Raw genomic sequence first — 27,914 nt, 5'->3', positions numbered from 1 at the left:
AGTAATCGACCCTTCACTACCAATGTTTGCTGAGATGTAATCTTTAGCCTCAGTCTTTTAGTACTAATGTTATACCATGTACACAGCCATCAGGTAGCTTTAGCTACATTTACACTTTCACAGGGTTTTTGTTTTAAAACATGTCAGATGGAAACATTAAAACATCAGCTGGAGACAGACTATTCAGCCGAGTCAGGAAGTTAGTAGGAGCTTACATCAGCCAGCTACACTTCAAAAATCTGCTTGTGAGTCATTATTTTAGCCAACAAAATCCACCGTCGTCAGCTAGAAAAGAGAAGCTGCTTTTGTTTATGTCTCTGAGACCTTGGGTTTCAACAGTTACTCCCAATTTCAATGTTATATCTGCCGCTGTTATCGCTGTAAACTGCATAAAGAATGGAATGCAGTGTGAGAATATAATGTTTTGCAGGCTTAGCAACAGCAACTAAGGAGGACAGGGCTTCACAAAGGGTCATTTAAGTATTTGTACTTTACCATTGTAAGTTAACTCCCACCTCTGACTGTAGGTAATATACTGACTATGGATAAGAACCACAGTACAAATAATCCAAACTATCCCTTTAAGAATAAAATAATTGTGATGGGCCTGTGTGTGTGAATAAAATAGTTGTAGCTGTAACAGTCATGTCCTCCACAGTCTCCTCTATGTGATCAGCTCAGACCTAACCCTCCCCTGGCCTGTGGTCCACAGCCTGTGGCAGACTGCTGGTGTGTCCGCAGGTTGCAGATCCAGGCGAACCTTTTCCCACACTGCTCACAGCTGAAGGGTTTCTCTCCTGTGTGAACTCTCTGGTGCTTCTTCAGGTTCCCGGCCTCCGAGAAACGTTTCCCACAGGTGTCACAGCGGAAAGGTTTCTCCCCTGTGTGAACTCTCTCGTGGGCCTCCAGGTTGGACAGGCCGGAGAATGCCTTGCCGCAGGCTCGGCACACGTAGCTCTTCCTGCGACGCTCGCCAGCCCCAGCGCCAGCGGCCTGGCTTTTATTGTGGCGAGCCAAAAAGCTGGCTTGACGCTGTGCAGCAAGGGCTGCCTCGATGCTGGCCAATGTTGCGTTGGTCCCTCTGACAGGTAATGTTGACTGTGGAGCCAGTGTGGAGCTCAGAGTCCTGCTGGTGGAGCTGATACCAGAGATGCTTGTTTTGTCAGTGCTGTCAGTGTTAGTGACAGCAGCTGTGGCCTGAGCAGAGGGGAGGCTGAGCTGCCGTTGCTGCTGAGAGATCCTATTGTTGGTACGATGCTGCTGCAGCAGCTGAGCACTTCTTATCATGGTGGATGTTCTGCTCCATGGAGGCTGGGAGGACGGAGCCTGCATCCTCAGAGGGATGGACGCAGACGTCCCTGCTGAAAAAACAAGGAGTCAGAACACATTCATGACATCATTCTCATTCTCATTCTGAATGACTGAAAGATGACACTGGGTATTTCTGTCCTCGTTCGACTAGTCTCTCATAGCCAGGCCTCGCTCCACAGCGCTCGGCACCAGACAAAGATCTACAGTGTGAATCATAGCTCTGGGCTTAACCCTGGGTTAACAATGTGTGTGTGAAAAGGAGCAATTATCCCAGGGTCCACTGTGTGCAATGTGAAGAGACCATTTTGTCTGTCTGAGGGGAAGCACTCATCTTACCAAGTCATCAGAAATTGTTTCTGGTTCCTCCTTCAAAATACTGAATTCTATCATCTTTATATTATTTTTAGCAGTGCCTGATGTGATCATTTATCCAAAACAATGACAAAAAGTGAAACAATAAAAACAGGACACATGAAGCCTCTACAAAGGCAAGCAGACAACATGTTACCTTGTGACACTGACGGCTGGATGCAAGCTCTGGAGCGGTCAGACGTGGAAGAGAAGCTCTGTCCTCCACTCATCCTCACCGCTGAGGAGGCAGAGTTTTGTGGTGGCTGGAGCACATGTTGAGGTTGCGGTTCATTCTCTACAAGAATAACGCCGTCCTGGTCACACTCTGCTGGGTCATCGGTGGTGAAAGAACACGAAGGCCCGCCGGGGGCCGACGCAGAGTCATTATCAGGGGCCCAGCGGTTGAAGAAGGTCTCCAGTTCAAACAGAGAGTACTCAGAGCTGATACTGGACCTCTGCTGGTGTGTGCCGGGGCTGGAAGGTGTGTTGGTGTCTGGTACCCTCAGCTGGACTGTCACTATATTGCCGGGCTCTTGTGATACAGGGTTCGACTGAGGTGCTGCAGACTGGGGAGGGGAAAAAGAGCAGAAGAGAGGTGTATTAAAACCAGGTGGTAAAGGAGCAATATGTAGCCATTGCACATGCAGAAATTCATAAAGCAGTCCAAAATAGTGAGTTGGAGCCATAGACTGTATATTAAATAGGCTATAATACTCTTCAATATACCATCTATGGTTAAAACAAGTTGTTTCCCCCCTGCCTCCTCCTCCAGGAGATCTGCTGGAATGCAGGATGTGTGCAACCTCATAAACTGACAATAACAAGTGATGACAGGTGTCAGTTGTCTGTCAATGTAAATTTCAGCCTGTTATCCTGACAACAAAAGCCCACTGCTCTGAAATAACACACTCTGGATGATGCATTCAGTGGCTGCCTATCCCACTGCCTGCCAAACTCCATTTCCATTTTGCTAAATTTAACAGCTATAAACATCTACTCCTTATAAACAGCCACTTACTCATTCAGCAAAACGTGGCATTAATTTGAACTCTGATTAATGTGGAACAGACATACAAAACAGTAATTCTGGTCTGGAATGGAAATTTGCTCAAAGCACCAAAAAATACACTTGTCTCCTTCAAAAAATCGATACAGAGATGAACAGACAAATCCACACCAGACCAGAGTAGTCCAGAGAGGTCGATCAGCACAGACCAATCATCTGTCAGACCACTCCTCATGTGTGCATGTGCAAATACCATGTGGCATTTACATAGCATTTATGCAGCATGCCCATTCTTGAGAATCGTAACATGACAAATCATGTCCTACCAATTGACGTTTTAAAATGAGCACCCCCCAGAATCATTATTCTTTAAGGTTTTATATATATATATTTATTAAATATTTTGTTTTGCTTTAATTTTTTTATTTCTAAATTTGTTCTGTCAGAAAACAGCCTTGTTCCATACATGAATTTGCAAATTCAAACAATTTTAAAATGTGTTAAAAGCCTTCAAAATCTAAAATCGATTGCATAGGTGTAAAATGTTCTATTGTGATTTTTGTTTTAAAATAAATTTTTATGAAAATGTTGTCCCTTTAAAGTTGTGTCCCAGATTTCTGTCAACTCAGATTTTTTAAATCAGGCAGAAAAAGGTTTATATATATACATATATACCCTACCTTTAAATGGATTAGTAATTAATTGGTTCCTCTAATTACCGGTGTATGAGTCCTATGTTTACATGCAGTCCTCTGTCGCTAACAAAGATTCTTACTCTCCCAAAATATGACAGCAGTCATGCAAAACTGAGGGGCTCGCTCTAGGAAAAGCATGTGCTTCAGAAATTTGGTAATTCTATTTGGAGGTATAATGAATCTGGACTTATGTATGAGTTATGGATTTGATAAGAATATTGTGTCACAATTTCGTAATGTATGATTTATAAATAAAAACACAACTTCACATGTTGAGCTTTTATAAAGTTTTAATGATTTACATAGCAAACTGAAAACATTGAGAAGATTTTACAAAATTGTGACACAATAGAAAAAGCTAATGTTACATTTACAGTATATGTTTTCGCTACAATGGCTTACTGTATACTTTACATATTGACACTTTAACAAGACACATTCCTTGAGAAGAAAATTATTCCTGTAGATAAAACAAAGAAAAAAGATCAGAGGTCCTGTATTATTGAGAGCAAACTGGAAGAACAGTATTAAAATATGTTAAAATGCACAGTTTTATGGACTGAACATTTCTCCAAACAGTGTTTGAACTCATCATTCTGCCTTTTAGTTCTCATTATATCAGTGACAGTGTCTGTAGTTTGGCTTGTGCTGTACCTGTATCTATAACCCTGTTTACACTTGGCATTACAATACATCTTGGGTGATCTGATCACAAGCAGACAGCTCAGAGTCCATCACTTCACACCTGTCATTATAATGGTTTCAAGTGACCACTTGCAATTGGATCTCATCACTTCTGATTACAAAGATCAAATGTGTCGTTTTTACCCTAAATTTGACAAATTTACTGTTTATCATGCCACAATAGAGATAAGAATTCGGGCCAGCTGTCACTGGATACTGTACAAAACACAACTTTATACACTTATTCAGTGATTTTGGTAAAACTGAATCATATTCAGGTTTTCCCTCTGATGTCCTCCAGCTGCTCTGCCTCAACTCTTTGTGACTTACGGAGTTTCCTGGTGGACTGATGGCTTTACTTGTTGCTAAAGTCACCACTGGCTGCTGCTAACTGTAAGGACAGCTGCTCTTGGCTTGTTAGCCATGCAGCTTTAAAACCTAAAGCTACTACAAGGAACTTTCAGATTTAGTTGATTTTGGAGGCCCATGTGGACAAAACTGGTAGTTGTTCCTCTGTAATAACCACAAAATAACAGTATAAAGTATCAGTATTACAATGAGACTGTTCCGAAACCAGTTAACAACTCCTTGTAGTATCTTTAAGTAAAGGTTTATTGGCTCCTCCTCCCAATGAGGGGTGCTACCAGTGTAAACACCAACACTGATGCTGATCTACCATTTAGCAGAGTAAGCTAAGAGGACCACACACTGCACAGTTAACTCAAGTTAACTAGCTAAAGTGCAGCTAACAAGCTAGCTCTGCAGAAGAGGACATCAGTGATGTCAGTGGTCCTTTAATGTGGCCCTGGATGCATTAGAATTCCACTAAAAAAGATATGTGATGGTAAAATGAATCCCAGACCAAGTGGTTTGAGTGATCGGATTGCAATATGTCTTGGTGGTTGTTTACACATTTGATCCAGTCACCCAAGACGCATGTTAATAACCAGTGTAAACAGAGTCTATGACAAATACAGCCCTACAACTGTAACCTTTCACTTACTGGCTGGACCCTTAGTTTACCTCCACTTCAGAGACACCCGGGCCTTCATTTGAAACAGGCTCACATTAGAGACAATTTCCTATGTTTGCTAAGTATATTTGTTATTGCTTTATCATATACAACACATACATCAACAGGATCATGTCATGCTCACCAGTTCCTCTTCTTTTATTCATGAATTATTTCACTTCCACTTTGAGGTTTTTAGTGAATTACTGTTAAGCTACTGACAAATACACCCAACTTTTTCATATTCAGAGCCTTCTAGCAGCTAAAAGGACCTACTTCCTGTTACTGGTTGGCTTTTAATGTGAAACATCTGAATGATCTCAGAATTGTGACATTTTTCTCCTAAAAAATTACTTGCACTGATTAATAAATAATCAAAATAGTTGGCAATTAATTTAATAATCAATTAATAATGAATTCATTAATTAATTAATGCTTAATCACTGCAGCTCTAATTAATTAAATAAAAAAAATAAATAAATAAATAAAATATATATATATATATATATATATATATATATATATATATATATGTATATATATTATTATTATTATTATTATTATTATTATTATTATCATTATTATTATAGTCCATACAAAGAATCCCATCTGATACGCTGATATCAGAATCGATTTACTCCGTAATGTTGATATCAGCCCCAAAAATCTATTATCAGTCAGTCTCCAATACAAACAGTATTTATGTAGTAAAGAGAATAGTGAGCATGACATGATTGTATTGTACTGATGGAATTAGTGACATGTGGACATTATACTGAATTACCATGTCAGCCATCATAGCAGAGGTAGTTCCAACCCTCTATAATAATGATCAGCCTTGATTTGTTCATATAGACTGTTATTTGACACCCACTGATGGAAACCCATTTCTGCCCAACAAAGAAAAAAAATATCACCATGCTAAATCCTTATTATCAGATAAAAAGTCAAAATTAAGAGATTAAAAAAGTCAACATTATGAAATAAAAAAGTCATAGTTATGAGTTTAAAAAGTTGAATGAGATAAAAATAATGACTTTTTATCTTATAATGTTGACTTTTTTATCTCATAATGACAACTTTTATCTTATAATTTAAAGCTTTTTTTTTTACCTCCTCATTATGACTTATCTCATAATTTTTTCTTTCACTGGTGGAAATGGGCTTCTATACCCAGCTACTATCTGAGGACCTTCTTCTGTTTGAGAACCTACACTATTTTTTTTTAGAAATATAGAGCTATTGTTGTTGTTTGGCACTGTGGTCACCTTGCTGTTGTAAATTACAATAATGATCTGATTTTGAAATAAAAGGCTTGTTATTTATGACCCTTTTGAAACATAGTAACAGAGCATATTCAGGTGTGGGTCTATGTCTGTGGATGGTGCCTCTTTTGGTGTTTTTTCAGGTTGCTGGGGTCGGAGAACCTGTCGGGGCAGAGCGAGCACTGGTACGGTCTCTCCCCGGTGTGGATGTTCTTGTGGATCTTCATGTTCCAGAACTGGGAGAACTTTTTGCCACAGATGCTACAGCCGTACGGCCTCTCTCCCGTGTGAGTCCTGAGGTGGGATTCTAGGCTCGCCGGCGAGATGAACGCTTTACTGCAAAACCTACAGATACAAACCTTCTTCCTGGGGATTTTGTGCTGCAGATCAGCGCTGCCATGACTCCCCTGACCCTGAGTTTGACCGGGGCCCAAGAACCGTTGGGGCCCCTGTATCTGACCTAATACCTGAACAGGGCTGGGCTCCTCTGATAGATCGATAACAGGAGGCTGCTGCTGAAAGGACACAGAGAAGCCTCTTGAGCTTTCAACAGCCAATCCCCTTCCTGCTGAATTCTCAGCAGCCAATCCCCTCCCAGAGCTGCCGGGCTCTGCTCCAATAAGAGCGCTGGGCAGGAATGAGAGGGGTGCGCAGTGTGATGACGGCCCTGGGAGGCTGTCATCATGACAATAACTACCCCCCCCATTGGTCCACAGCGAAGAACGTCCATAGCTGACCTCTGAGAAGCCCCGCCCAGACTCCTGCAGGTCAGACAGCTGATTGGTGGAGGCTTGTGTGGTTTCTTCAAATGGCAGAACTGCTCTGTAGTCATCAGTGCTCGATTCCACCAAGCCTGGAGAGAAAGATACACAGGGTTGGGAAGGTTACTTTAAAAATGTATCCTGATACAAATACTCAATACTTATTATTTGTAATTATAATAGAATACAGCTACCTTTTTTGTATACAAATTATGTAATCCTGTTACATGTAATCCGTTACTCCCCAAACCTGGTATTGTATTGTGAAGTCAGTGTGCATATCAATAGACTGTAGTGTGATCGGTGATTGAAATTAAAGGTGGATGTGTCCACTCACCCTCCTGTATGCTGAGACTTGTCTGGCTCTGAGTCCCTGTCTCCGGCTCCACCTCCTCCACCTTCACCAGCACCACATCTGGCTCCTCCTCCTTCTGCACATACAATAAAGAGAGAAATGTTTGCTGTTACTGCACCGCAGACACTGACGCCGCTTCATTCTAAACACAATAAAGAGAAAATGATCAAGAGAGACACCTGAAGATTTTAAGACATTAACTGGAGTGGAGATGAATCCGAAGTAGAGCTAATATTAGAGCTAGCATGTCAGTACTGGCATATACGTCGCATCAGACTGCAAAGTGAGCTATAAAAAAAAAAGCTATGCTGGTCAACGTATCGTTAACAATATTGACTTAAAAAATCCAGCACTGGGCACTAATCCAAAACTCAGGCAGGTCCATTATTTTTTGTTTTTATTGAGGTTTTCATACCATCCCGGGGCTTCCCAGTAGTAATCTTTATGTATTAAAACCTGAACATTTTCATTTTGGTTGAAGTATATATGTTTCAAAATGGCCTGTTAAAAATAGTTTCTCATGTGATTTGACCTAGGCTTCTACATGTAAACCCTCTGGACTGAGGGAGGTGAGGGCATCAGCATGCTGACCTGCATCGCTGCTTTTAGCTAAAGGCTGAGTAGGAGTTTCTCTTTGAAAAACCTGGACATAACATAGACAGAAACAGCATAAAAGACATGAGGCAAAAATGATGTAAAAGATATAACAGCACGAAAATTGTGTGAAAGAACGTAACAAGACAGAAACAACATAAAAGACTTAACAAGATGAAAATGACGTGACAACGATGATGTATGAAAGAGACCAAAATGACTTAAGATGTAACAAGACAAATAAGACATAAATGACATAACAAGACATAATATGAAAACAACATGAGAAGATGTAACAAGACATAACTAGATGAAAACACTGTAACAAGAAGCTTAAAGACAAAACAGGACATAAGATGAAAATGTTGTACAAGATGTAACAAGAAAAAACAGAGGGAGACTCTACTGCAGAGAAAGGTGAGGTTTGATTAGTTTTGCACAGAAAACAGTCTGTAGAAATGTCCTTCAGAGAATGACTTTTTATTTTTATATTCCGAGTACCACATTTTCACTTTCATTTTTACTTGATTAAAGAAGTTGAATCAGTACTTCTACTTTTTCCAGAAACGTTTTCTAAAACAACTACCTTTACTTCTGTTTGAGTACAGAATGTGTGGACTTGCCACCTCTGTTTCAGTCAAAGTCTTGTCATGAGACAGTCACAGAGTACCATTTGTTTGGACACATCAGTTTGACAACTGGTTCAGGTGAACTAATTTAGAAATATTCAGTCACTGATCTGAACCTGCCTCATATTGCAGGAACTAAAGGTTAATATAGAAGTGTCACGCTTGTTATATTTCTTACTGTCATGTAGTTTTTTTTCCTAGTCTGTCTGCCAACACAGGTTTTCGAGTTTACTGCTGTATGCCACGTGAAGCAAAGAGCTGAGAACAAAATGTGACCAACTGTAATGTCTAAAGCTCCACTCCAGACACGTTTTAAATACTCTGTTATGATTAATATGTCATTTACTGTGGTTTTCCCACATAAACTATTCAAAAAAAGACTTCTGAAAAATAGCCGGATGCACATGTTTTCTTTCTACCTCAGTGAGAAATTCTTCCAACAACCGTTGGTGGTGGTTGTTTGTGCTAGATTGAACGGTGAAAGAAAGCTGTGCAACAGAGAGATTCAACCCCACGTTTGAACCTCAGTCAGACACAAACAAGGAGGCTTTCGGGCACCAACATCTGCAACTAGCAGACGTATCAGAATGTAATGTGTAGTTAGCATCTTTTGTTTATGTTGTTTGTTAGCTTGTGAGCTTGTAACTGGTAGTGGCCAGTACAGTTAATGCTTTCTCTTTGTCCTCTCAGTCCGGTCTGCAATGAAGGTTTCAGGCTTCTTTGCCTGTATTTGCAGATTAGCCACTGGATTTAGAATTTGTTTGTGTGCCAAATCTAGCTGCCTGAGGTACATGTGAATCTCAGATTTTAGGGAAATGCACAGACATCTCCCCCTTCAGTGAACGTGAAAACTAGACATGGGAAATGCCTAAAATACAAATACTTCATTACTCTTAAGTAGAATTTTCAATTACCTGTACTTTACTTGAGTATTTATTTTTCTGACAACTTTTTACTTTACGCACATCTTCACTTTCTACTCCTTACATTTTTAAAACATGCTCTTGACTTTAGTTTTAATGCATTTAAAGGATAGTTATAATATAATTCCCCTTAAAGGGATAGTTTACCCAAAAAATAAAAATTCAGTCATTATCTACTCACCCTCATGCTGATTGAAGGTCAGGTTTATTGTGTTAGCCCACAAACACTGCTGGAGTTTCACAGGAAAACAGTGTTGCACAATCTCACAAAAAATGGAAGTGAATGGGAGACTGCGAGATTCTGCAACTTTTCCCGTGAAACTCCAGCAGCATTTTGTCAACTAAAAAATTAAACCTGACCTTCAATCAGCATGAGGGTGAGTAGATAATGACTCAAATTTCATTTTGGAGTAAACTATCCCTTTAAAGGGAATTGTCGATTGTTTTTATTTTGCATTATTGCACACCACCTTCAAGACCAATCTCAATCTAAATAGATGGAACAATAACACATAGAAAAGATAATTCCTTGGTTTATTCAGTGCATATCACGCATGACAGACATAAGAACACAAAAAGGAAAAGACGTAGCAGCGAAAATGATGTAAAAAATGAATCAAGATGAAAATGATGGAAAAGACGTAATAAGATGTAACAATACAAAAATGACGCAACAAGACAAAAACAACATAACAAAACTACATAAAAGACATAACAGGACAAAAATTATGTAAAAGACGTAACAACGAAAACTATGCAACAAGGCAAAACTATGTAAAAGATGTAATGACAATATGTCATGTCTGACAGCGACAGCAGGCCTTAGAGTTCCCTTTTATGACTCAAGTTTGATTTGTTGCCTGAAACAGAGTTTACATTTCATGCTACAGTAAGAATGGTATGAGAGACACAGTGTCATGTTGAGACCAATTCAACAATCAATATTCAAGTCTTTAGGATGTTTGAACATATTTCACTGTGTCCACTCCGCTCTCCTCAATCACTGGTCAGTCTTTCCTAATAGCAGCGATGCACATCTGATTAAATTCATATCGAAGATTCACAGTCATGACAACTTCATTTTCAAAGAAGGGGGTCATGAAATAAGAGATTCCAGTGGTTTATGAATCATATTTTATTTCATAAATGAATTGTTGTATACAAAATATGAAATATTTTAACTATAAAACAGATGATATTATGTTACATTTAGAATGACAATCCAGTCCTTGACAAAGCCATCAAACATTTACTAGGAGACACCGTTTTTCCAGACAGAATAACTGACTGAAGGTTGAATTCTAACACCAGTACTTCTTATTCAGTTCAACCATAAAAACCAGGTTCACACAGACTTTTGATGATATTTTTACAGATTTTCCACAGATTTTAAACAAATAAAGATGCTGTTTGTAAGATACTGATGCATTTGTGTGTATATGTGTTGAAGTGGTAATTGTTGGGAGATGAATTAATGATTGATACTGGCACAAATTAATTTTTGCTCTCTCAGCTCCACACTGAACCTTGTATTTTAGCAGCCATGTGTCTGACATTTTATGCAGGTTAACTTTTCCAACAAATGGTCACACTTTGTAGACCTGTTGGTGATGGAAAAACAATCTCATATTATAAGGTTTTAATAAATATTTTTTCAACCATGTTTGAAGTAATTTAAAGTTATGTATTGTGTGCTGATTTTTGTTAAAAAGCAATCTTTGTTTCAAATAAATATGAATAAATTAGAGCATGAATATTGTCCTTCCCCAGCAAAAAAAAACATTCTGAAGAATTCTGCAGATTTTCCTTCTGGATCATCACTGAAAACCGATTTAAAAAATCATTAGATTCTGTTTGGACCTGCATGTAACCCATGAGAACAACGATTTCCTCTTGTTTCAGTGATATTTTATAAAAACAAATTATGGTACGCAGCTGTTTTGGGAAGTTACTAGATCTTTTTTTAAACAAAATAATCTATTTGTGAGGTGTTTTTAAAGATGTATATCTTCAGTCAGTGGGCTTGGAGCTGAGAGCCACAGACGGGAGATCAGAAAGTGCTGAGAGACTAACTGTTGGTTTGAGTGTGCATGAGATTCGTTGACACTAATAGTCATTTCCTTTTTGGGAAATAGGGGTACAACACAAACTCTGTTTATACCTGGTATTAACATGCATTCTAGGTGATCCAATCACAAGTGGACAGCACTGAGTACAGGTTTGAATGCACCAATGAAACATTGAGGACACGCTGAGATCCAATCTCTAAGACCACATTCAGAGGTGGTCTGGGCCGCATGTGATCACATTCTTTGAGCAGTGTGTTTGCAATGTGTCCTGGTCCACACTGAAGGACCAAGCACTTATCTGTAAGTTCACAAGAAACAGCTGTCTGATTTCAATTTGGTTCACTGTGATGCAATATTATGTGTTTGGAGTTCTCTGACCTGCCAAGATAAGCAGGAGATGTTTGTGAACTCATTGTCTGCTTCACCATTGAACTAGAAACCACAATATTCCCAGACTCCCTTTAAGTTTGTGTAAAGCAACAATAAATTTGTGCTTTGAGTTGGTCACACCTCAAAAACATGTTATTAATCACCCAGCCAACTTTGAATAATTGAAAAAAATGCTATGTATATAAAATTAGGTCTCAAAATGTAAAAAATAAAATAATAAAAACTAGTAATAATAAAAACTAGCAGCTTTATTGAACATGTCCCAACATGGTTGAGCCACTGGAGTCAGAGGACAGTGACAAGATGGTACTTTTTTTCCTTTCTGTGTCTGGTTGTTGGAATGAAGTGAGTTGAAGTGAACTGCTGGGCTGATTTGGACTGAGGACTGTCGCTGAAGGTGCATTTGTAACTGACCGTTAGGGAGGGTGAGGGGAGAGAAGGTGGTGTCGTTTGTGTGTCGGTTCGTGGGGCTTATATAGTGTTGGGGGACCACGGCTCCTCAACGAGCCATGTTTCACCCAAAAAGTCCTGGACAAAGAAATGTTGAACAACAGTTTAACAGTCTACAGTCACTCCACAACTCAGTACTACATAGTTCTTTGTGTTTTTACTTGTTTTCAGGAACTATGTTCTAACATTTAGAACGTGTTAAGAAGAAAAAATCCCTGAATTCCCTTAACACAGAAAGAAAACAAATCGCACAATTTTGAAAGTAAAAAAGCTTTGTAAAATGTAAAATTCTTATTCATTCATGCTTTCTTTCAAATTTGGCATTGACATGACACTACAATATACTTGAGGAGCAGACAGGAGAGATGCTCTATTGTGCGCTGGGATGCACACTTTCACATTCTCTTTCTCTGTCATTAATGCCCTTCTTTTAGAGCTGCAACAATAAATCCATTGATAAACTAATAAGTAATTATTAAATTAATCACTATCTAAACTATTTTGATATATTTTTATTTTGAGAGAGAGCGTCTCTAACAGTGCAGGTAAAACGTGAGGCTTGTGTAGGCTGATATAGGGGTTTAGTGTGGTGCTGAATTGAACTGAACATGGACAGTAATAGATATTCAACTGACAAAATGGGGCTAGTCTTTATTGCATAGAGATTGGGGAAGTGAGATGCAATTGCAAGTGGTCACTTGAGACACATGGAGAGACCACTTGTGATCAGATCACCCAAGATGCATGTTAATGCTAGGTGTAAACAGCCAAACAGATCACTTGATAAACGAACTCCCCTCAGCTAACCTAAGTTTAACATGTTTTCAGAGTTAAAAGGCTCCAGCTGTGTGCGCTATCATCCTGGCTGGCTCTATCCAAGCATATGTATAGGAAACAGATAAATGAAACAGCACATTTCAATTCTATACACCAGTAAAATGTGTTTCCACTTTTCACTTTAAAATCTTAATAGAAATCATAAATAAATTCACCAGAACTAAATTAAAATCGTCTCTCTACAAGCTACACCACTCAGCATTCACCTTATTCTTTTATCTGTCTTGAAAACAAGCCACAGTTTAAAGATGTGTCCTAGAAACGCTGTGTAAAACATTTAGAAATCTTCTTTATAAAGTTCTTTTGAAGGTCCTATGCACAAAATATTCCGTTGAGCAGACAGTTTTTTAGTCTTTGCTGGACACTCCATAGCAAACCTCCGGGGTAAGAAGACAGTTCAGGTCTGTTCCCAGGTCTCGACTTCAGTATAAACTTCAGGGTGGCTCTTTTGTTGGTGTGTTTTCAGGTTTCTTATCCAGGCGAATCCCCGGCCACACATCCCACAGTTGTATGGTTTCTCTCCTGTGTGAACTCTCTGGTGCTTCCTCAGGTTCCCGGCCTCAGAGAACATCTTCCCGCAGGTGGAGCAGCTGAAAGGCTTCTCCCCCGTGTGGACACGTTGATGGATCTCCACCTTCTTGGGTCGGTTAAAAGCCTTGCCGCAGTAGCTGCAAACAAAGAGTCTTTCCTTGGTGCCAGATCGAGGGGGCACCGTGCTGCTGTCACCAAAGGGCTGGGACAGGGGAAAACCAGGGCCATAACGAGTCCAGCCATTAACACTGGAAGAGGTTGATGGGAAATCAGCCGCTGCCATCGAGTATGAACAAGACGGCCCCCTTCCTTCCGCTTCAACCCGCGACTGCTCATCAAAAAACTCCTCAACCAACGAGTTAGCACTTTTATCATTGTCACACAAAACGTCAAACTGTGAGTCATTGCTGCCGTCTTCAATATACTGCTGTGGGTTTACTGTCTCCTGCAGTGAGTCTCTGCCCTCAACAGAGGCACTGAGTTCACACTTCAGGAGAGGAGAGGAGTCACTGACCTCCACTCCTCTGCTGCTGCTGCTGCTGCCGCCGCTGCCACCCGTACGCCTCGTCCTGCTGCTCTGGATCTGGGACTTCGACTGGGTCTGCAACTGTGAAGAGGACTGGGTGTCCTGCTGTTCAACGCTGGCTCTCCGTCCTGCAGCTACACACTCCACCACTCCTTTAAAGAGACAAGGTGGGGGCAAAGAATGAAGAAAAAAATGAATTGTTAATATTAAATTTCTTACACACTACATATTCATGCCTCATATGATATGAAGTCTGCAACTAAAAAGCATTTCTTACTAATCTGTCCATTTTTCATTGATTAATTCTTTTTTCATCACTATTAACCAGCATTAATAGCCAACATGGTTAATTTATCATAATGTCCAACACACTAATTCAATAGTACACTCTGTCATCTTCTCTGTTTACCGCAAAATAAATTAGCATAAAACTGCAGGAATTTAGAGATTAAAAATCCACATCATTGTATAAAGGATACTACATGGACTCAGGAACACTTTGGAAAACCGTTGTAAATAAACACAGTTTGTCTCTGCATCTACAAATGCGAGTAAGACTCTACCATGCAAAGAGAAAGACATATCAACAACATCCAGAAACACTGCAGACTTCTCTGGATCCGAGCTCATCTGAGATGGACTGAAGCAAAATGTAAAAGTGTGCTGTGGCTAAAAAAGGAACACGATGACAGATGCCAGCACTACCTTCACAAGCCAGCATCCGTGATGGTATTGGGGTATGTACAGTAAGTGCCAATGGCATAGCTACAGCTGGATTTATTCTCGCTGTAGTGTTGGCTCTAAAAGATGTTGCATTGCTTTATCGCACACCTCTGAATTTTTGTAACTAGTTGGCTGCATCTCAAATTTCAACATGAAGACTGGGCAAGCAGGATTGCCCGTATAAACATCATAAGTAAAGACCACTGCGTAGTGACTGGACACTAGGTCAAAGTTGCAGAAAGATTTACAGATGTCTGAACTCTTGCACACAGTATAGTGTTAACACTGCATGTGTTCAAACAAAACACCTGTGACATACTGTATGTTAAATTCCCCCTTAAAGCACTTTCAAGGTATCCTAACAAAAAACAGTCCAGACTCTCAAAGCCTTTATCATCACATCTAAATATTTGTAAGTGCACTTACAAATTCATTTTTACCCAGAGACACATTTCTGTCAGTTCTTTGTCAGTACTGTGGAAGAAGGTATTTTATTTCCTTCTATTTACTTCTTATTTTGTGTGGTTCTGTTGAGCAGATTTGAATGTGTCTGCTAAGAGTCATCCTTTTACATACATTATCATACTTCTGTAAATGAATCCTTTGTTGTATTGTAAGGAGAGCCCAGTTGTCCCCTGACATCACAACTGAGCTACCCCCAACTGCTCTCCCCTTTTGGTTTGTGTCCCTCTTAACATAAGAACCCAATGCTATTATAATCACAGACTTCCACTTTAGGTTTCTCAGACACACTCCCACTGGTTTAGCGCCTACTTCACATCTTGGGTTCAGGAAGCTTGTTTCCTGAACGTTCTAGTGAAATTCACATTCTAAACTTCCTGTGATTTCCTGTAACTGTACACAGCCTGACAACAACCTGACTTCAGCAGACAGTACCATATCACCATGTTGTGAGGCTGTCTTCGCTGTGTAGTGAATAAAGCTTATCCAGAACCAGCCAAGATCTTGGACCTGAAAGAATCTTTTTTCTTCAACAGTACTCACCATCATCTCCAATCAGTGGCACATCTTCCTCTGTTTCTACAACTCTTGGCATGTTTGCTTCGACCTTCTCCTCCTTCACCAGCATTGCCTCTGGCTCCACCAGCTCCACATCTGGAGACTGCACAACAATCAAAGTTTGTAACTCAGTCAGCAAACACCAGGGCTAGGTATCATTTAAGGATACTGACATTGTAAGTTTTTAAGAGATATTGATACTAACAGAATATTTCATTCAATATCTTTTTTCAAGGGCTGTTCTTTAAAGAATGGCTTAAAATGTATTGAGTACTGATACCCAGCCCTAAGTTTTACATTCATGCAGCTATGCTACCTGTACTCAATCAAAACAGCACAGCCCAGCACATACACAACCCTCTGCTGTTTACAGACCAGATAAGGGTTTAAGTTTCTCTGTTCCGTCCTTATATGTTTTCCCAGAAGCTTTACTCAAAGCATCATGTCTCCAGTCTTCCACAGTCACCTTCCTTCCATTGTGGTGAGCTTACCTTACTCTGGATGCTGTCAGAGTGGATCAGCTCGCTGGTTGTGTCCCCTGCAGGAGCTCTGCCAGACCACAGAGACACATCCATCTGTCGCTCAAACACGCCATCTACACAAAAACAAGGAAAATGTGTATAATGTGTATAATGTTTATTACTGTGTAGTGGAAACAAAAGCACCACCAAATGGATACTCCTTTGTGTCTGCTGGATGTGTAAGTTGGCAACTTTTAGTTAAGAAGTTCACCATAATACAGAAGGCGAAGGAAAAAAGGATAGTAATAAAAATAATAATTAAAAGAAGAAGAAAAAGAAGAAGCAAAAGAAGAGGAAGAAGCAACAACTGTTGATACTGGGTACACATCTCCTTTATTGAAGTTCCCTGAACAGCCGACACCCTCTTAGACAAAATTTACAGACTGGACACTCCAGCTGATCAGACCGATCTGATACATCACAACTTGACTCAAGTGTCACAGCGAAGTGAAGACATATAACAGATTAAACTAAAGTGTATCACTCCCATGATTCATGTTTAATTTATTTTCCGATTTTAACTGATTCACAGTCTGTGTTAATTGTAGGTCTGTGATGCTCAGGTTTCAGTTAATCTGCAGATCAGGCAGGCCAGGTCATAAAAATTAACTTTATTATTATTGGTTGGATCACGAGTGGAAGCGTCTCTCCCTCAGGACAGAAGCAGTGAAGCAACAGCACACTTGGCACAGGAGCTGCGTGCAGGGAAACATCTGACAGCCTCTCTAATCATTAACCAATTAATCAGTAAATCATTAAAGAAACCACTCTGAGTTAAATAAAAAAAAAAAATACAGTAAAGAAATCACCTGGGGACTCTGTTCTTAAATCTGAAAAAACTAAGAATTTGGGTGATGGCAGGTTATTGGATTTATGCACACAGGAAGATTCAGATGAGCTCGAGTTTGATACCAGTTACATCATTTTAATCTTCCCTGAAACAATTAATTTAATAACTAATTTCTAACGTTCAAAATACACCAGAATCACAATCTGGCTTATTCAATCATGAATTTAAGATCAGAATATCAATAGAAAGAGGTGGAAATAATTAATAAATAATAATAATAAACATATTCTGCATCTGATCAGGACACAGTCACAGTATAAACGCAGAATGCAAGTCGTTTTTCATGGGTGAAGGTGTCTGTCAAACAGGCTGCTGCTCTGACACTGATGAGAACTGTTGATACTTTATTAATATTAACACAGCACATGTGTGGACACACACTCCATCAGAAATCTCCAGCTGTTAAAGCCGAGTGACAGCTGATCCAGCTGTGATCAGCTGCTGCTGTCATCACAAACTGACCTCGCTCCATGGGACGCTTTGGAGGAAAGGATGTTGTATGTCTCTAAAAACATATCTCCTGTACTCACGTCTCACCATGAATCCTCTGTGGGAGGGACACATTTACAATTTCTGCAAGATCAAGGTAATCATGAGCAAATGAAAGTCTGATTGTAATGAAAGCTTAGTTAGCTTGAGTTACAGTAGTTACTAGGACTGCACATTACTCTTCAGTAGCTCACTTTTTGAGTACCTGTAGTTGACAGATTACTTAGAAAACACATGTGCACGTTTGCACTAGGGATGCACCAATACCAATAGCAGCATCAGGTATCGGTCCGATACTGTCCTCATGTACTCATACTCAGAAAACTACTCTGATACCACGTCACAAAAAGTAGCCATAGCAGCCTTTTTTAGATGCGCCGTCATCATCAGCGAGGGACTCGCTGTCCTCAACGTCATCCACTAATGACCAAAGCGACTTTGAAAACTATCCGTAAAAGTCCATGCATGTCCATGTAAGAGTCCACCTGTAGACCACAGTCCTGGCCGATGTGAACTAGTCGCATGCCTCGGCAAATTAATCTGAAGTGTATGTATTCTTCACCAAAACGTCCTGACAGCTCAAGACATGCATCTTCACTCTTTTTAGGTTCACAGCAGGGTCAACAAAACTGTTGCACACATGGCGTCACACTCATACCTGTCCCCCCTAAACAATGACAGGTAGGAACTAATTAGCTCTTAGACAAGAGGGACATGAAGAAGAAACTTAAATACTACACATCTAAATGTGTCATTAAAATACTAAGTAAAATGTTGTAAATGATAATGAAATAATTATCATATATAACACTATTTATAAAAGTAAACTTAATTCTGCAAGTCCATAATAATGTTGTGAAATTATTATACTGAAATATACACAGTAAACTGCACAGCTTCATAAGGAACACAAAATCAGTAAAGTAACTTACTACAAATAACCTAAAAATGTAACGTGTACAGTAACTATGGTTACACTTGTAGCAGGAAACAACAACAATGATTTGTTACATTTAGAAAGTGACCATCTAATGAAAATAAAACATGTTTTAAAAGTTATTGTAAGAATTTTAATTTCATTATTAAGTACTTCTATCGGTACTCGGTATCAGCAAGTACATAAACTGTTGGTTCACTTAGGGACCACCAATAAATTACTGTTGAACCTGTTAACCAGTGTTATTTTTATTACCTTTGTGCTGACGCAGTGAAAATCATAATATAAAAAATATACTATAAATACACTCAGTTGGTCAGCTGTAGCACACTTGTTTGAACTGCTAATGTTTTAATTGCTAATTTGTTTATTTTACAAATTTATTTGAATAGAAAATAGTTCCAGTCTTTTAAATGAACCTCCATGTCACATGACCAAGTGACTCTAAATCAATAATGTATTGTATTAGTACACTGGACAGAGGACACTAGGGCTGTCCCATATCATACCCTCCACAATAACACTGGTACATTTTTTTAGTGTGATCACGCGATATGAATGATGAGTTCCCCAGCATGCTCAGTCGCAACAAGCCCAAACATGTCATCTGAAGCCTGCAGTGCGCCAAAGACGCTTCAATTGAAGCTTTTAGTGCGTGTTGGCCTGTAAGTGTTTACTTGTAGAGTTCCAGCACTTTCTGACTTTCCTTGTTTCATGGAATATCCATTTGCTGCTGAAAAGAAGGATGGAAAATGCCACTAATAAGTGCTGCTGTCTGCAAGCTGCAATCACTGATACAACAATCTTTAGCATTATTTTTTCTATATCATCATAAATAACATTATTGCAAATTTTCTAACGATTCACTTGTGCAGCCAATGCATCAGACTTTAATGTATAAGATACGAGTGAATCGGTTCAGATGGCCTGTATCGGTAAAAAAGCTGAGCATGAATCAGAAACAAATTGACGTAGCACTAGCGTATTGATATATCTCATTAGGACGCACATATGTTTCATTTTTGGCATCAAGGAGCTGCCACTGTAACTTTCCGCCGTTTTCTTTCTCCTCCCACCTCAGCACCGCTCTCACTGGACGCCTGCTGCCGCGGTCACACAAAACAAGCGCTCCCTCCTCCCCCTGTGTCTCTTCTTCATTTGCTCAAAACAGACAGCACTAAAAACAGCAACGGAAGTGACACTGTACCGCACCGCACCAGCAAATTTTTATAATGTGCAAGTGTAGAATAAGTTTGGGTTTTATAAGAAAGATGAGAAACGCTGCTGCAGATCATTTATGTAAAACGTGTCTGACAGCAGAGAACAGAGCCACGAGTCTGACCCACAGAGACGTCATGTCACTGTGAGAGCAGGTAACACTTCACTAATCTAAACCACAGCACTCTTCATATGAAACAGAGCAGCAGATCAGCTTACTGCAGAAATACTAATATTATAAACTGTTTTAAACGTTGTTCACAGATTCTCATTTATGCTACAGGATCTCATTTACACATGAGACTCATAATAAGATGTTAACACCACTGTAATGTCTCCTTCTCTCTGTCTCTACTGTTACTATATTGCGTCTTAGTATATTAGTATATTTACTATTTATTTGCTATCAGCATGTCTTTTGGCACTAATAACACTCTATAAACACAGCATTAATTGAATCAAAATGTAAAGATTCATACATTGCATTGTCTTGTATTACATCATATTGTATCGTATCATGACAGAGCTGAATTGAATTGAACTGAATCGTTGCCCATTTAAAATCATAACATATCGTATCGTTGAACATGTATCAAGATATGGATGGAATCTTCTCAGTCAGTGAGATACACACCCCTACTAGTAGCCCATGACGTTTATCTTGATCACTGAATCATTTGTCTGCATGTTCATGTTACATCACCAGGTTTACAGCCTGGAAGAGTGTAATGCATCATAAAGACACTGCTCAAACTTACTGAGCCCAAAGCTCCACACTGCCTGAAAGCCACAATATTCTCCTCAGACCATAAAGCAGAGCAACTGGCTCACACACCTCAACACACCTGGACGAAACCACAGTATGCTCCTGACTGCTGAGAGTTTAACTTTGAAATTAGCTTAAATCTTAAGTACACACCCTAACAACTGGTACACCTACATGAATTCATTTGAAAGTGCAGTGACAGCATTTCTATACTGCAGACAACACCAATGCACACAGATTCTGAATCAGGTTCTTTGCTAAACCCAAACACAGAAATCCATCAACACTCTTGAGTGTGTATAAAACTATGATATGATATGAGACAGAGCCATGAAGCGGCTACTAACCGTGATCACACACTCAGAAAGTTTCTAACTCTTCAGAACAGAGCTTCAACTACAGCAGGAGTGGTTGCTGTTATGTGTTTCAAGTTTGGAAATGACAGTGAGGGGACATTAGCACAATACCACTAATGTTAAGGGGAAGCAAGAGAGCAACATCAAGTTATGGATGGTGCTGGGCAATATGATGGTACTGTATATAACATGTGACAGGAGAAATGTGTCCACCAGCAGAGGTTTGGCAATATTATTTCTACAGTGATGACTGATCTCATATGATCTTGCAACTAGGGCTGGTGCGATTCGTCAACATAATCAATGTCATTGATTATGAAAATATGTTGATTTGTATATTGTGTAATGATGCCTCGCTATGAAGTGCTACAAAAGGTCAGAGCATGGATTCACCTGCAGAACAAGCTGCAGAGAGCAAGATGGACACACAACATTTTGTGTCTCTTTAAGATCCACAAACTGGACATGACTTATCACAGCAGGACAAACTGCTCCACACGAGTGCTGGAAGGGAAACACCAAGCGATCTGTCGTCCTCCTGCAGCTGCAGCATCGTCCCGTTTACTTTCTGTCAGCACCCAAACACCATATATGAGGACTATCAACACGTAGAACATGTTTCCGTTAGTAGAAGTCTCTCCATCACCGTCATGTTAAAAGTGATGTCTGCGTCACTGCTGTTAACTTTACACCATGCGTCATCTGACAGTGTTATACTGCCACTGTATACTTTCTCTTCTCTTTATCAGCCACGTATGAGACAGAAGTGGCCAAAATTAACAGAAGTTGGCAGAAAAACAACGAAAAATATTTTCGACTCACACTGATGCAAAAATACCCTGCCAGTGATCATCTGCATATGACTCTAGTAATGAAATGAATCCATGTTATAACCAGTTTAAGTTTGAAGTCAAAATACTGATTGTCCAGTTTCAGTTAATGATTGACAGTGATGTTATTAAATTAATATGCATCATAGCTCCTTCTGATTTGACGTCCTGTTTCAGAATCAGGCATCTGACATTCATCTATTAAATAAGGCAGAAATTGGACTAACTTTAAAATATGCCACTGTTATTATTACTCTAATGTGTGAAATGTTGATGAGACAAGTTCTTTATATATGTTTTAGGTAAATTAATTCTATTTTAGTTATGGGCAGATTAATTGCCTAATCAAAAAATAATCAATGGATTAATCATTACAAAAATAATCATTAGGTGCATCCCAACTTGTTATTGCAGCTCCCAGTGTAACATGATTTGGACAGCTGGACTGCTTCCTACGTTCTTACATGACATGAGAGTGACAGTTGGTGGCAGTAATGCATATCTAAAGCCTTAGCCTTATAACTGCAACAATGAATAAATAAATTGATTATTAAATTAATCGGCCAAATTTTTTTTTATAAAAAAAAAAAAAGTCAAAATTCTCAGATTTCAGCTTCTCAGATGTGAATATTTTCTGGTGTCTTAAGTCCTCAGTAAACACTAAAATTAGTATTTTGTGTGTGTGTGTGTGTGTGTGTGTGTGTGTGTGTGTGTGTGTGTTTGTGCTTTGTGTTTTGGGCAAAACAAAACATCTGCGGACATCAGCATGAGCTATGAAAAACAGTGATCAACATTTTCCATCATTTTCTGACATTTTACGGACCAAACTACTAATTGATTAATCAAACCAATTGACAGATAATTGATGATGAAAATAATAATTTGTTGCAGTCCTAACCTCTTTTACACTGGACCAAAAAAAAAAACCCACAAACACCCACTAATATCTGGCAACTTCACTTCAAATCCCCGGTTTTAGTTAGAAGCTACACAAGCACTGAGAGCTGAACACAGACACTTTTAAGAGCCTCTCTCTGCTCTGCTGCACACAAGTTGGCTTGGCTTTCCAGTACACCAAAAAAAATAAGAAAAAGAAAAAGGAAAGCACAGAAAGGCAAGCGGGTCTACCGGCAATTGAAAAAGAGAATATCACCTCTTTTTAACAGGACAGGATCTGGTTTGCCACTGAGCAGGAAGTAATCTCAACCAGCCTGGTGTTTTTTGCACACCATCCATCCATCCATCAATCATACGTGCTTATCCTTGACAGGTTGGAGGGGCTGGAGCCTATCCCAGCTGACATTGGGCAAGTGGCAGTTTACACACTGCACAAGCTGCCAGTTCATGTCAGGGCTGCTGAGACAAACAACTACTCATGCTCACATTCACACCTAAGGGCAATTTAGATGTTTTCAATTAACCTATTATGCTGCATGTCTTTGGCTTGTGGGAAGAAGCCGCAATACCCAGAGAATCCATGCAGACTAGGGATGTTCCTGGCGACTAATTTCCCTGTCGATTTAATGCAAAATTAAATTTTAGACAAGTCGTCTAGTCTAACACCAAGAAAACATCCAGAAAGCAGTTACAATTGAGCAGAATTTATTAATTTATAATGTTAAACACTGTCTGAAAAATACTGTGTGTATTAAGAGCCATTTGAAGCCGTTAATCACAGTCTACAATCGCCAAATCGTACTTTAAATGCCGCTGAAATGCGCGTTACTTTGCGTTGTGTAATACAAACCTTACACATTAATGTGCAAAACATGACATAACTCACTAACCGCTTCACCTTTTCAGACCGATTAAAGTCACAGTGTCTGCGGGTAAAGGACCCAGAGCTAACGTTAGCTGCCAGCCTGACACACAGTGTGGCTAACATTAGCAGTGTTAGTAGCAGCAGCAGCAGCAGCTCTGCTTGCAGGTTTATGTCTGTGTCTGTGCTTAATGTGGTCACGTTTCTCCAGTTGAGTGTATATATATCAGCTTATTCTGACACAGTCTACATTCAACATTATTTCCATTTTCTAGATTAAAATACTGCCAAACCAAGCTGGTTCTATGAGCTGTCATCTGTCCGACTTTGCTGATATAAACATCCGAGGTTGCCAGGGCAACTGGGGCATATGCGCTGGGCGAAAGGGGCTGCTGTCTGACAGTGCCACAGCCCCGACTAGTCATGGGCGGATGCATAAAATCTTAGAAGCAACAGATAACTGGCATCATGCATGAATGAAATATTGATAAATAGTTTAAACGACTAGTATTTCTGGTGTCAACTAGTGAGTGTGGCAACGTTTAATTGTATAGTCATGCACATCCCTCATGCAGACACAAGCAGAACATGCAAACTCTGCACAGAAAGGTCCTGTCCTAGCCACAAACTCCAGCAGACTGGGGGATTCAAACTCTTGCTGTGAGATGACAGTGCTTACCACAGCACCACTGTGCACACGTTAACCTTAAAACCTCTAACACTTCGAATTGTTGTTCTCATTTGGAACCTCAAAGCTTCAATTTTTTTTAAGAATGTTCATTTTACTGTTGTGAGTCTTTTGTTTCAAACTTGAGCGTTGTCCTGTGTGAGGCAGTTGTTTTTGTTTGGATGGAAGTTTCAATAAAAGAAAAACTTAACAAATGTGATGAAGTATAGTTATTTTAAACAATTTCTTAATTGAATTTAGAGATCACTCTATTGTAACTCTATGTGATATAGGTTATACGTTTACCTACAGTAGAGCTGGGTACCACCAGGGTTGCCAGGTCTGTGTTTTTCATGCAGAATTGAGCTACCTTTAGAATGAGTCCATGGAATTATTTTTTTGTCTGCTGCTTGGGGAACCTATTGTGCTTGCAAATTACATTAATTATATCTATAAATACAAATCCATATTTTAAATGAAAGTATTTATTTCTACCTAAATCCTACCAAACTGACTCCAGATCAGCATGTACACACATGGACCTGGCACACATCACACATCCACCCATATGGGCTTGTTCTGATCTTCCATTTGGCCTGCACAAATGTGGCAACCCAGGGTACCACACCCTGATAATTTTATAGTACCAATCAAATTGATTTAATAATACTGCATATCAAAAAATGCTTTATCATTCAATATCAAATTTCAATCGCGATTAAATATTTTAATCGATTGACAGCACTAGTTGAAATGGATTTTATAAAATTGCTCTGGGAAAAAAGTATCGTTCAGGTACTGGTATTGAAGCCGAGGTTTCTCGATACTGGTATTGAAAATCTTTTAACACCCAGCCAATCTGATATCGTGATATAAAATTACTTAAGTGATAAAAGATTTCAGTTGTTTGCTCTGATCATTTCAGTGTTGGTCACACTAAGATTTTAGATTAATTGGCGCTCAGACTACAGCCAGCTCAACTCGCTCATCAACTTGCAGACAGGGATGGGAATCAAGAACCAGTTCCGATTAAGAATTGGTTCCAAATTGAACAGCTGTTCAACAGAGAAGCCTTGGGAAAAAAAAAACTCAGGTCTGAGTCACATGCATTCCTTTTTTCTACTTTGTTTCTACACTTTGTTCAGACTCCAAGACAATGAAACAGTTGGACTGACTGAAAACCTCTGAAGACCTGCTTTTTGTACAGAAAACTGATCAGGAGTTAACAGGGAATTGATGAATAACTGAACTAGGGTTGGGCAATACATTCATTCTGATTCAATAAGTTGGGGTGGTGTGTAAAATGTGGGCTAAATAGAAACAGAATGCAACCCCTGTTTGACATTTATTTAAAATTAATACAGTACAAAGACAAGATATTTAATATTTAAACACATATGTTTGATTGTTTTTTGTAAATATTCACTTATTCTGAATTTGATGCCTGCAACTCATTTTAAAAAATATAGATAGGGCAACAGATGATGGGAAAAGTTGTGAAATACTGAAAAAAAGACCCGTTTGGAACATATGACAGGTAAACAGGTTAACTGGTAAGAGGTAGCAGTATCATGACTGGGTGTAACAGAACATCCTTGAAAGGCTCAGTCGTTCACAAGCATGGATGAGATGGAAAACTGCAAATAGTCCAACAGATCAGAACAACATTTCTCAACATCTCATCACCAACAATGTGTGATATTAAAAGATAATCCAGAGAATTCTCTGCACGCAAGGGGCGTGGCTGAAAATCAACACTTGATCAAGCCTTTTCTAACATTCCACACTACAAAATAAGTAATAAAAGTATGTATGATTCGTGCTGATATTGTATCAGATCGATATCGGTATCGGCCAGTACTCAAGGCTGCAATATCGGTATCGTATCAGAAGTGAAAAAGTTGTATCGGGACATCCCTAGTAACTGTTACATCTGTGAAGGCCCCATTAATACTGAAAGGTACATACTAGTTTTGGAGCAACACATGCTGCCATCCAGACGATGCCTTTTTCAGAGATGTCCCTGCTTATTTCAGCGGGACAATGCTGAGACACATTGTGGACGTGTTCCAACAGCATGTCTTCATAGTAAAAGAGTTCAGGTACTAGACTGACCTGCCTGCAGTCCAGACCTGTCTCCCATTTAAAATGTATACAAAATACAACAATGATGAAAATGTAGACCCTACACTGAGCGCCTGAGGTCATACCTATATCAAGCAAGAATTTGAAAGAATTTCACTTTCAAAACTTCAACAATTAGTGCCCTCAAATTTTCAAATGCTAAACATGCTCCTGTCACAACTTTTTGAAAGATGTTGCAGGCATCAAATTCAGAATGTGTGTTCAGAGTGTATATTTACACAAAACCATGAAGTTTATCAGTCTGAACCTTTCATATACTGACTTTGTACTGAATTTAAGTTGAAAATGATTTGAAAATGACTGCATTCTGTTTTTAGTTATGAATCAAGATACCTGACAGACCTTGTGAGCAGTGTCATGTAGGAACTACTTTCTTTCTGCAGTAGAATCTACTGGAGAGTCTACTGGAGCTGTTTTCTTTCTATTAGAAAAAAAGTAGATCCTCCATGAAAATACTCACTTCACTGTCTGTGAAGTATCTTGACTAAACAGGGCATGATTTCTGGAAAGAGTCACTGGTTTTGTATTTTTTTAATTTTATTTTTATATGTATTTCATTTTTTTTTTCAAGCCGAGTGCCAAATCATCAAATATTGTAATACAGTAATAGAAAGCTACCAGTATGAAATCACTTCTAACACTAGTATTACGTTGTTGTTTCTATCTGTCATGTGTGTGTATGTATGCTGGCTCAGCAGTGATGTGTTTGTTTGACATGGTTTCAGTGTGTCCTGCATGATAATCTTACCGGTGGACGGTGAAGACTCTCGCAGCCTGTCGCTGCCGCCGGTGTTGACCTGCACCCGGGGTCGGTTGCTGTTCATGGCGCTCTCCCGGAGCCTCCTCTCGGCGTTTCCTCGGGCCATCTTGAGCTCCAGCAGATGCAGCTTCCTCTTCAGGGCTTTGTTCTCTCTCTGACACTGAGACATCTGTAAACTCACCACCGCGTAGTCGTCGTCCACCAACTTGCAGATCTCCGCCACCGCTGCGTTAGCCAGCACCTCCATGATGGAGGCCAGCTGGGTCTGGAAGGCCAGGCGGTTGGACATTGTTCCCACAGTCGGTGACTCGCTGGCTGCTCCGTCGCTTCGAGAAAACAGTTCAACTCCTCTGACAGGGTTAACATATACTGGAGGTTCGGTCACAACATTACAGCAACGGTGAAGACTGCGCGTTTAGCTGAACAGTGAGCAGGTAAAAGATGGCTAAGCTACAGTAGCCTCCTCCTCCTCCGTCCACAGGCT

General features: G+C 39.5%; 1 protein-coding gene and 1 long non-coding RNA gene across 2 annotated transcripts; both read right to left on the bottom strand.

Moving 5' to 3' along the window:
* Positions 1 to 24: 24 nt before the first annotated feature.
* Positions 25 to 27,914, bottom strand: LOC146330655 (uncharacterized). The gene is made up of 8 exons (XM_084716179.1): positions 27,419 to 27,914; positions 16,624 to 16,727; positions 16,118 to 16,235; positions 14,378 to 14,541; positions 7,423 to 7,516; positions 7,062 to 7,177; positions 1,820 to 2,228; positions 25 to 1,358 (listed from the first exon to the last, which is right to left on the bottom strand). The coding sequence occupies exons 1-8, from the start codon at positions 27,717 to 27,719 to the stop codon at positions 673 to 675; spliced, it is 1,992 nt and encodes a 663-aa protein (XP_084572305.1). The 5' UTR covers positions 27,720 to 27,914; the 3' UTR covers positions 25 to 672.
* On the bottom strand, positions 3,636 to 4,478 carry LOC146330656 (uncharacterized). Its single transcript, XR_014769865.1, has 2 exons — positions 4,374 to 4,478; positions 3,636 to 4,342 (listed from the first exon to the last, which is right to left on the bottom strand). It is a non-coding gene; the product is annotated as an uncharacterized LOC146330656 (long non-coding RNA).

Source organism: Lutjanus erythropterus, chromosome 3 (assembly GCF_056507025.1).
Source record: "Lutjanus erythropterus isolate fLutEry1 chromosome 3, fLutEry1.hap2, whole genome shotgun sequence".
NCBI lineage: Eukaryota > Metazoa > Chordata > Actinopteri > Lutjaniformes > Lutjanidae > Lutjanus > Lutjanus erythropterus.
The sequence above is the reverse complement of the archived record's forward strand: the minus strand, read 5'-3'. Positions and strand labels throughout refer to the sequence as shown.

Bases quoted from the DNA above. Each gene is read 5' to 3' on its own strand.
- LOC146330655 (XM_084716179.1), bottom strand. From the start codon at position 27,719: ATGTCCAACCGCCTGGCCTTCCAGACCCAGCTGGCCTCCATCATGGAG. The intron at 16,236-16,623 runs GTAAGCTCACCA...ATTGTTGTGCAG, and splicing joins CTGACAGCATCCAGAGTAAG to TCTCCAGATGTGGAGCTGGT. The intron at 1,359-1,819 runs GTAACATGTTGT...TTTTTTCAGCAG, and splicing joins CCAGCCGTCAGTGTCACAAG to GGACGTCTGCGTCCATCCCT.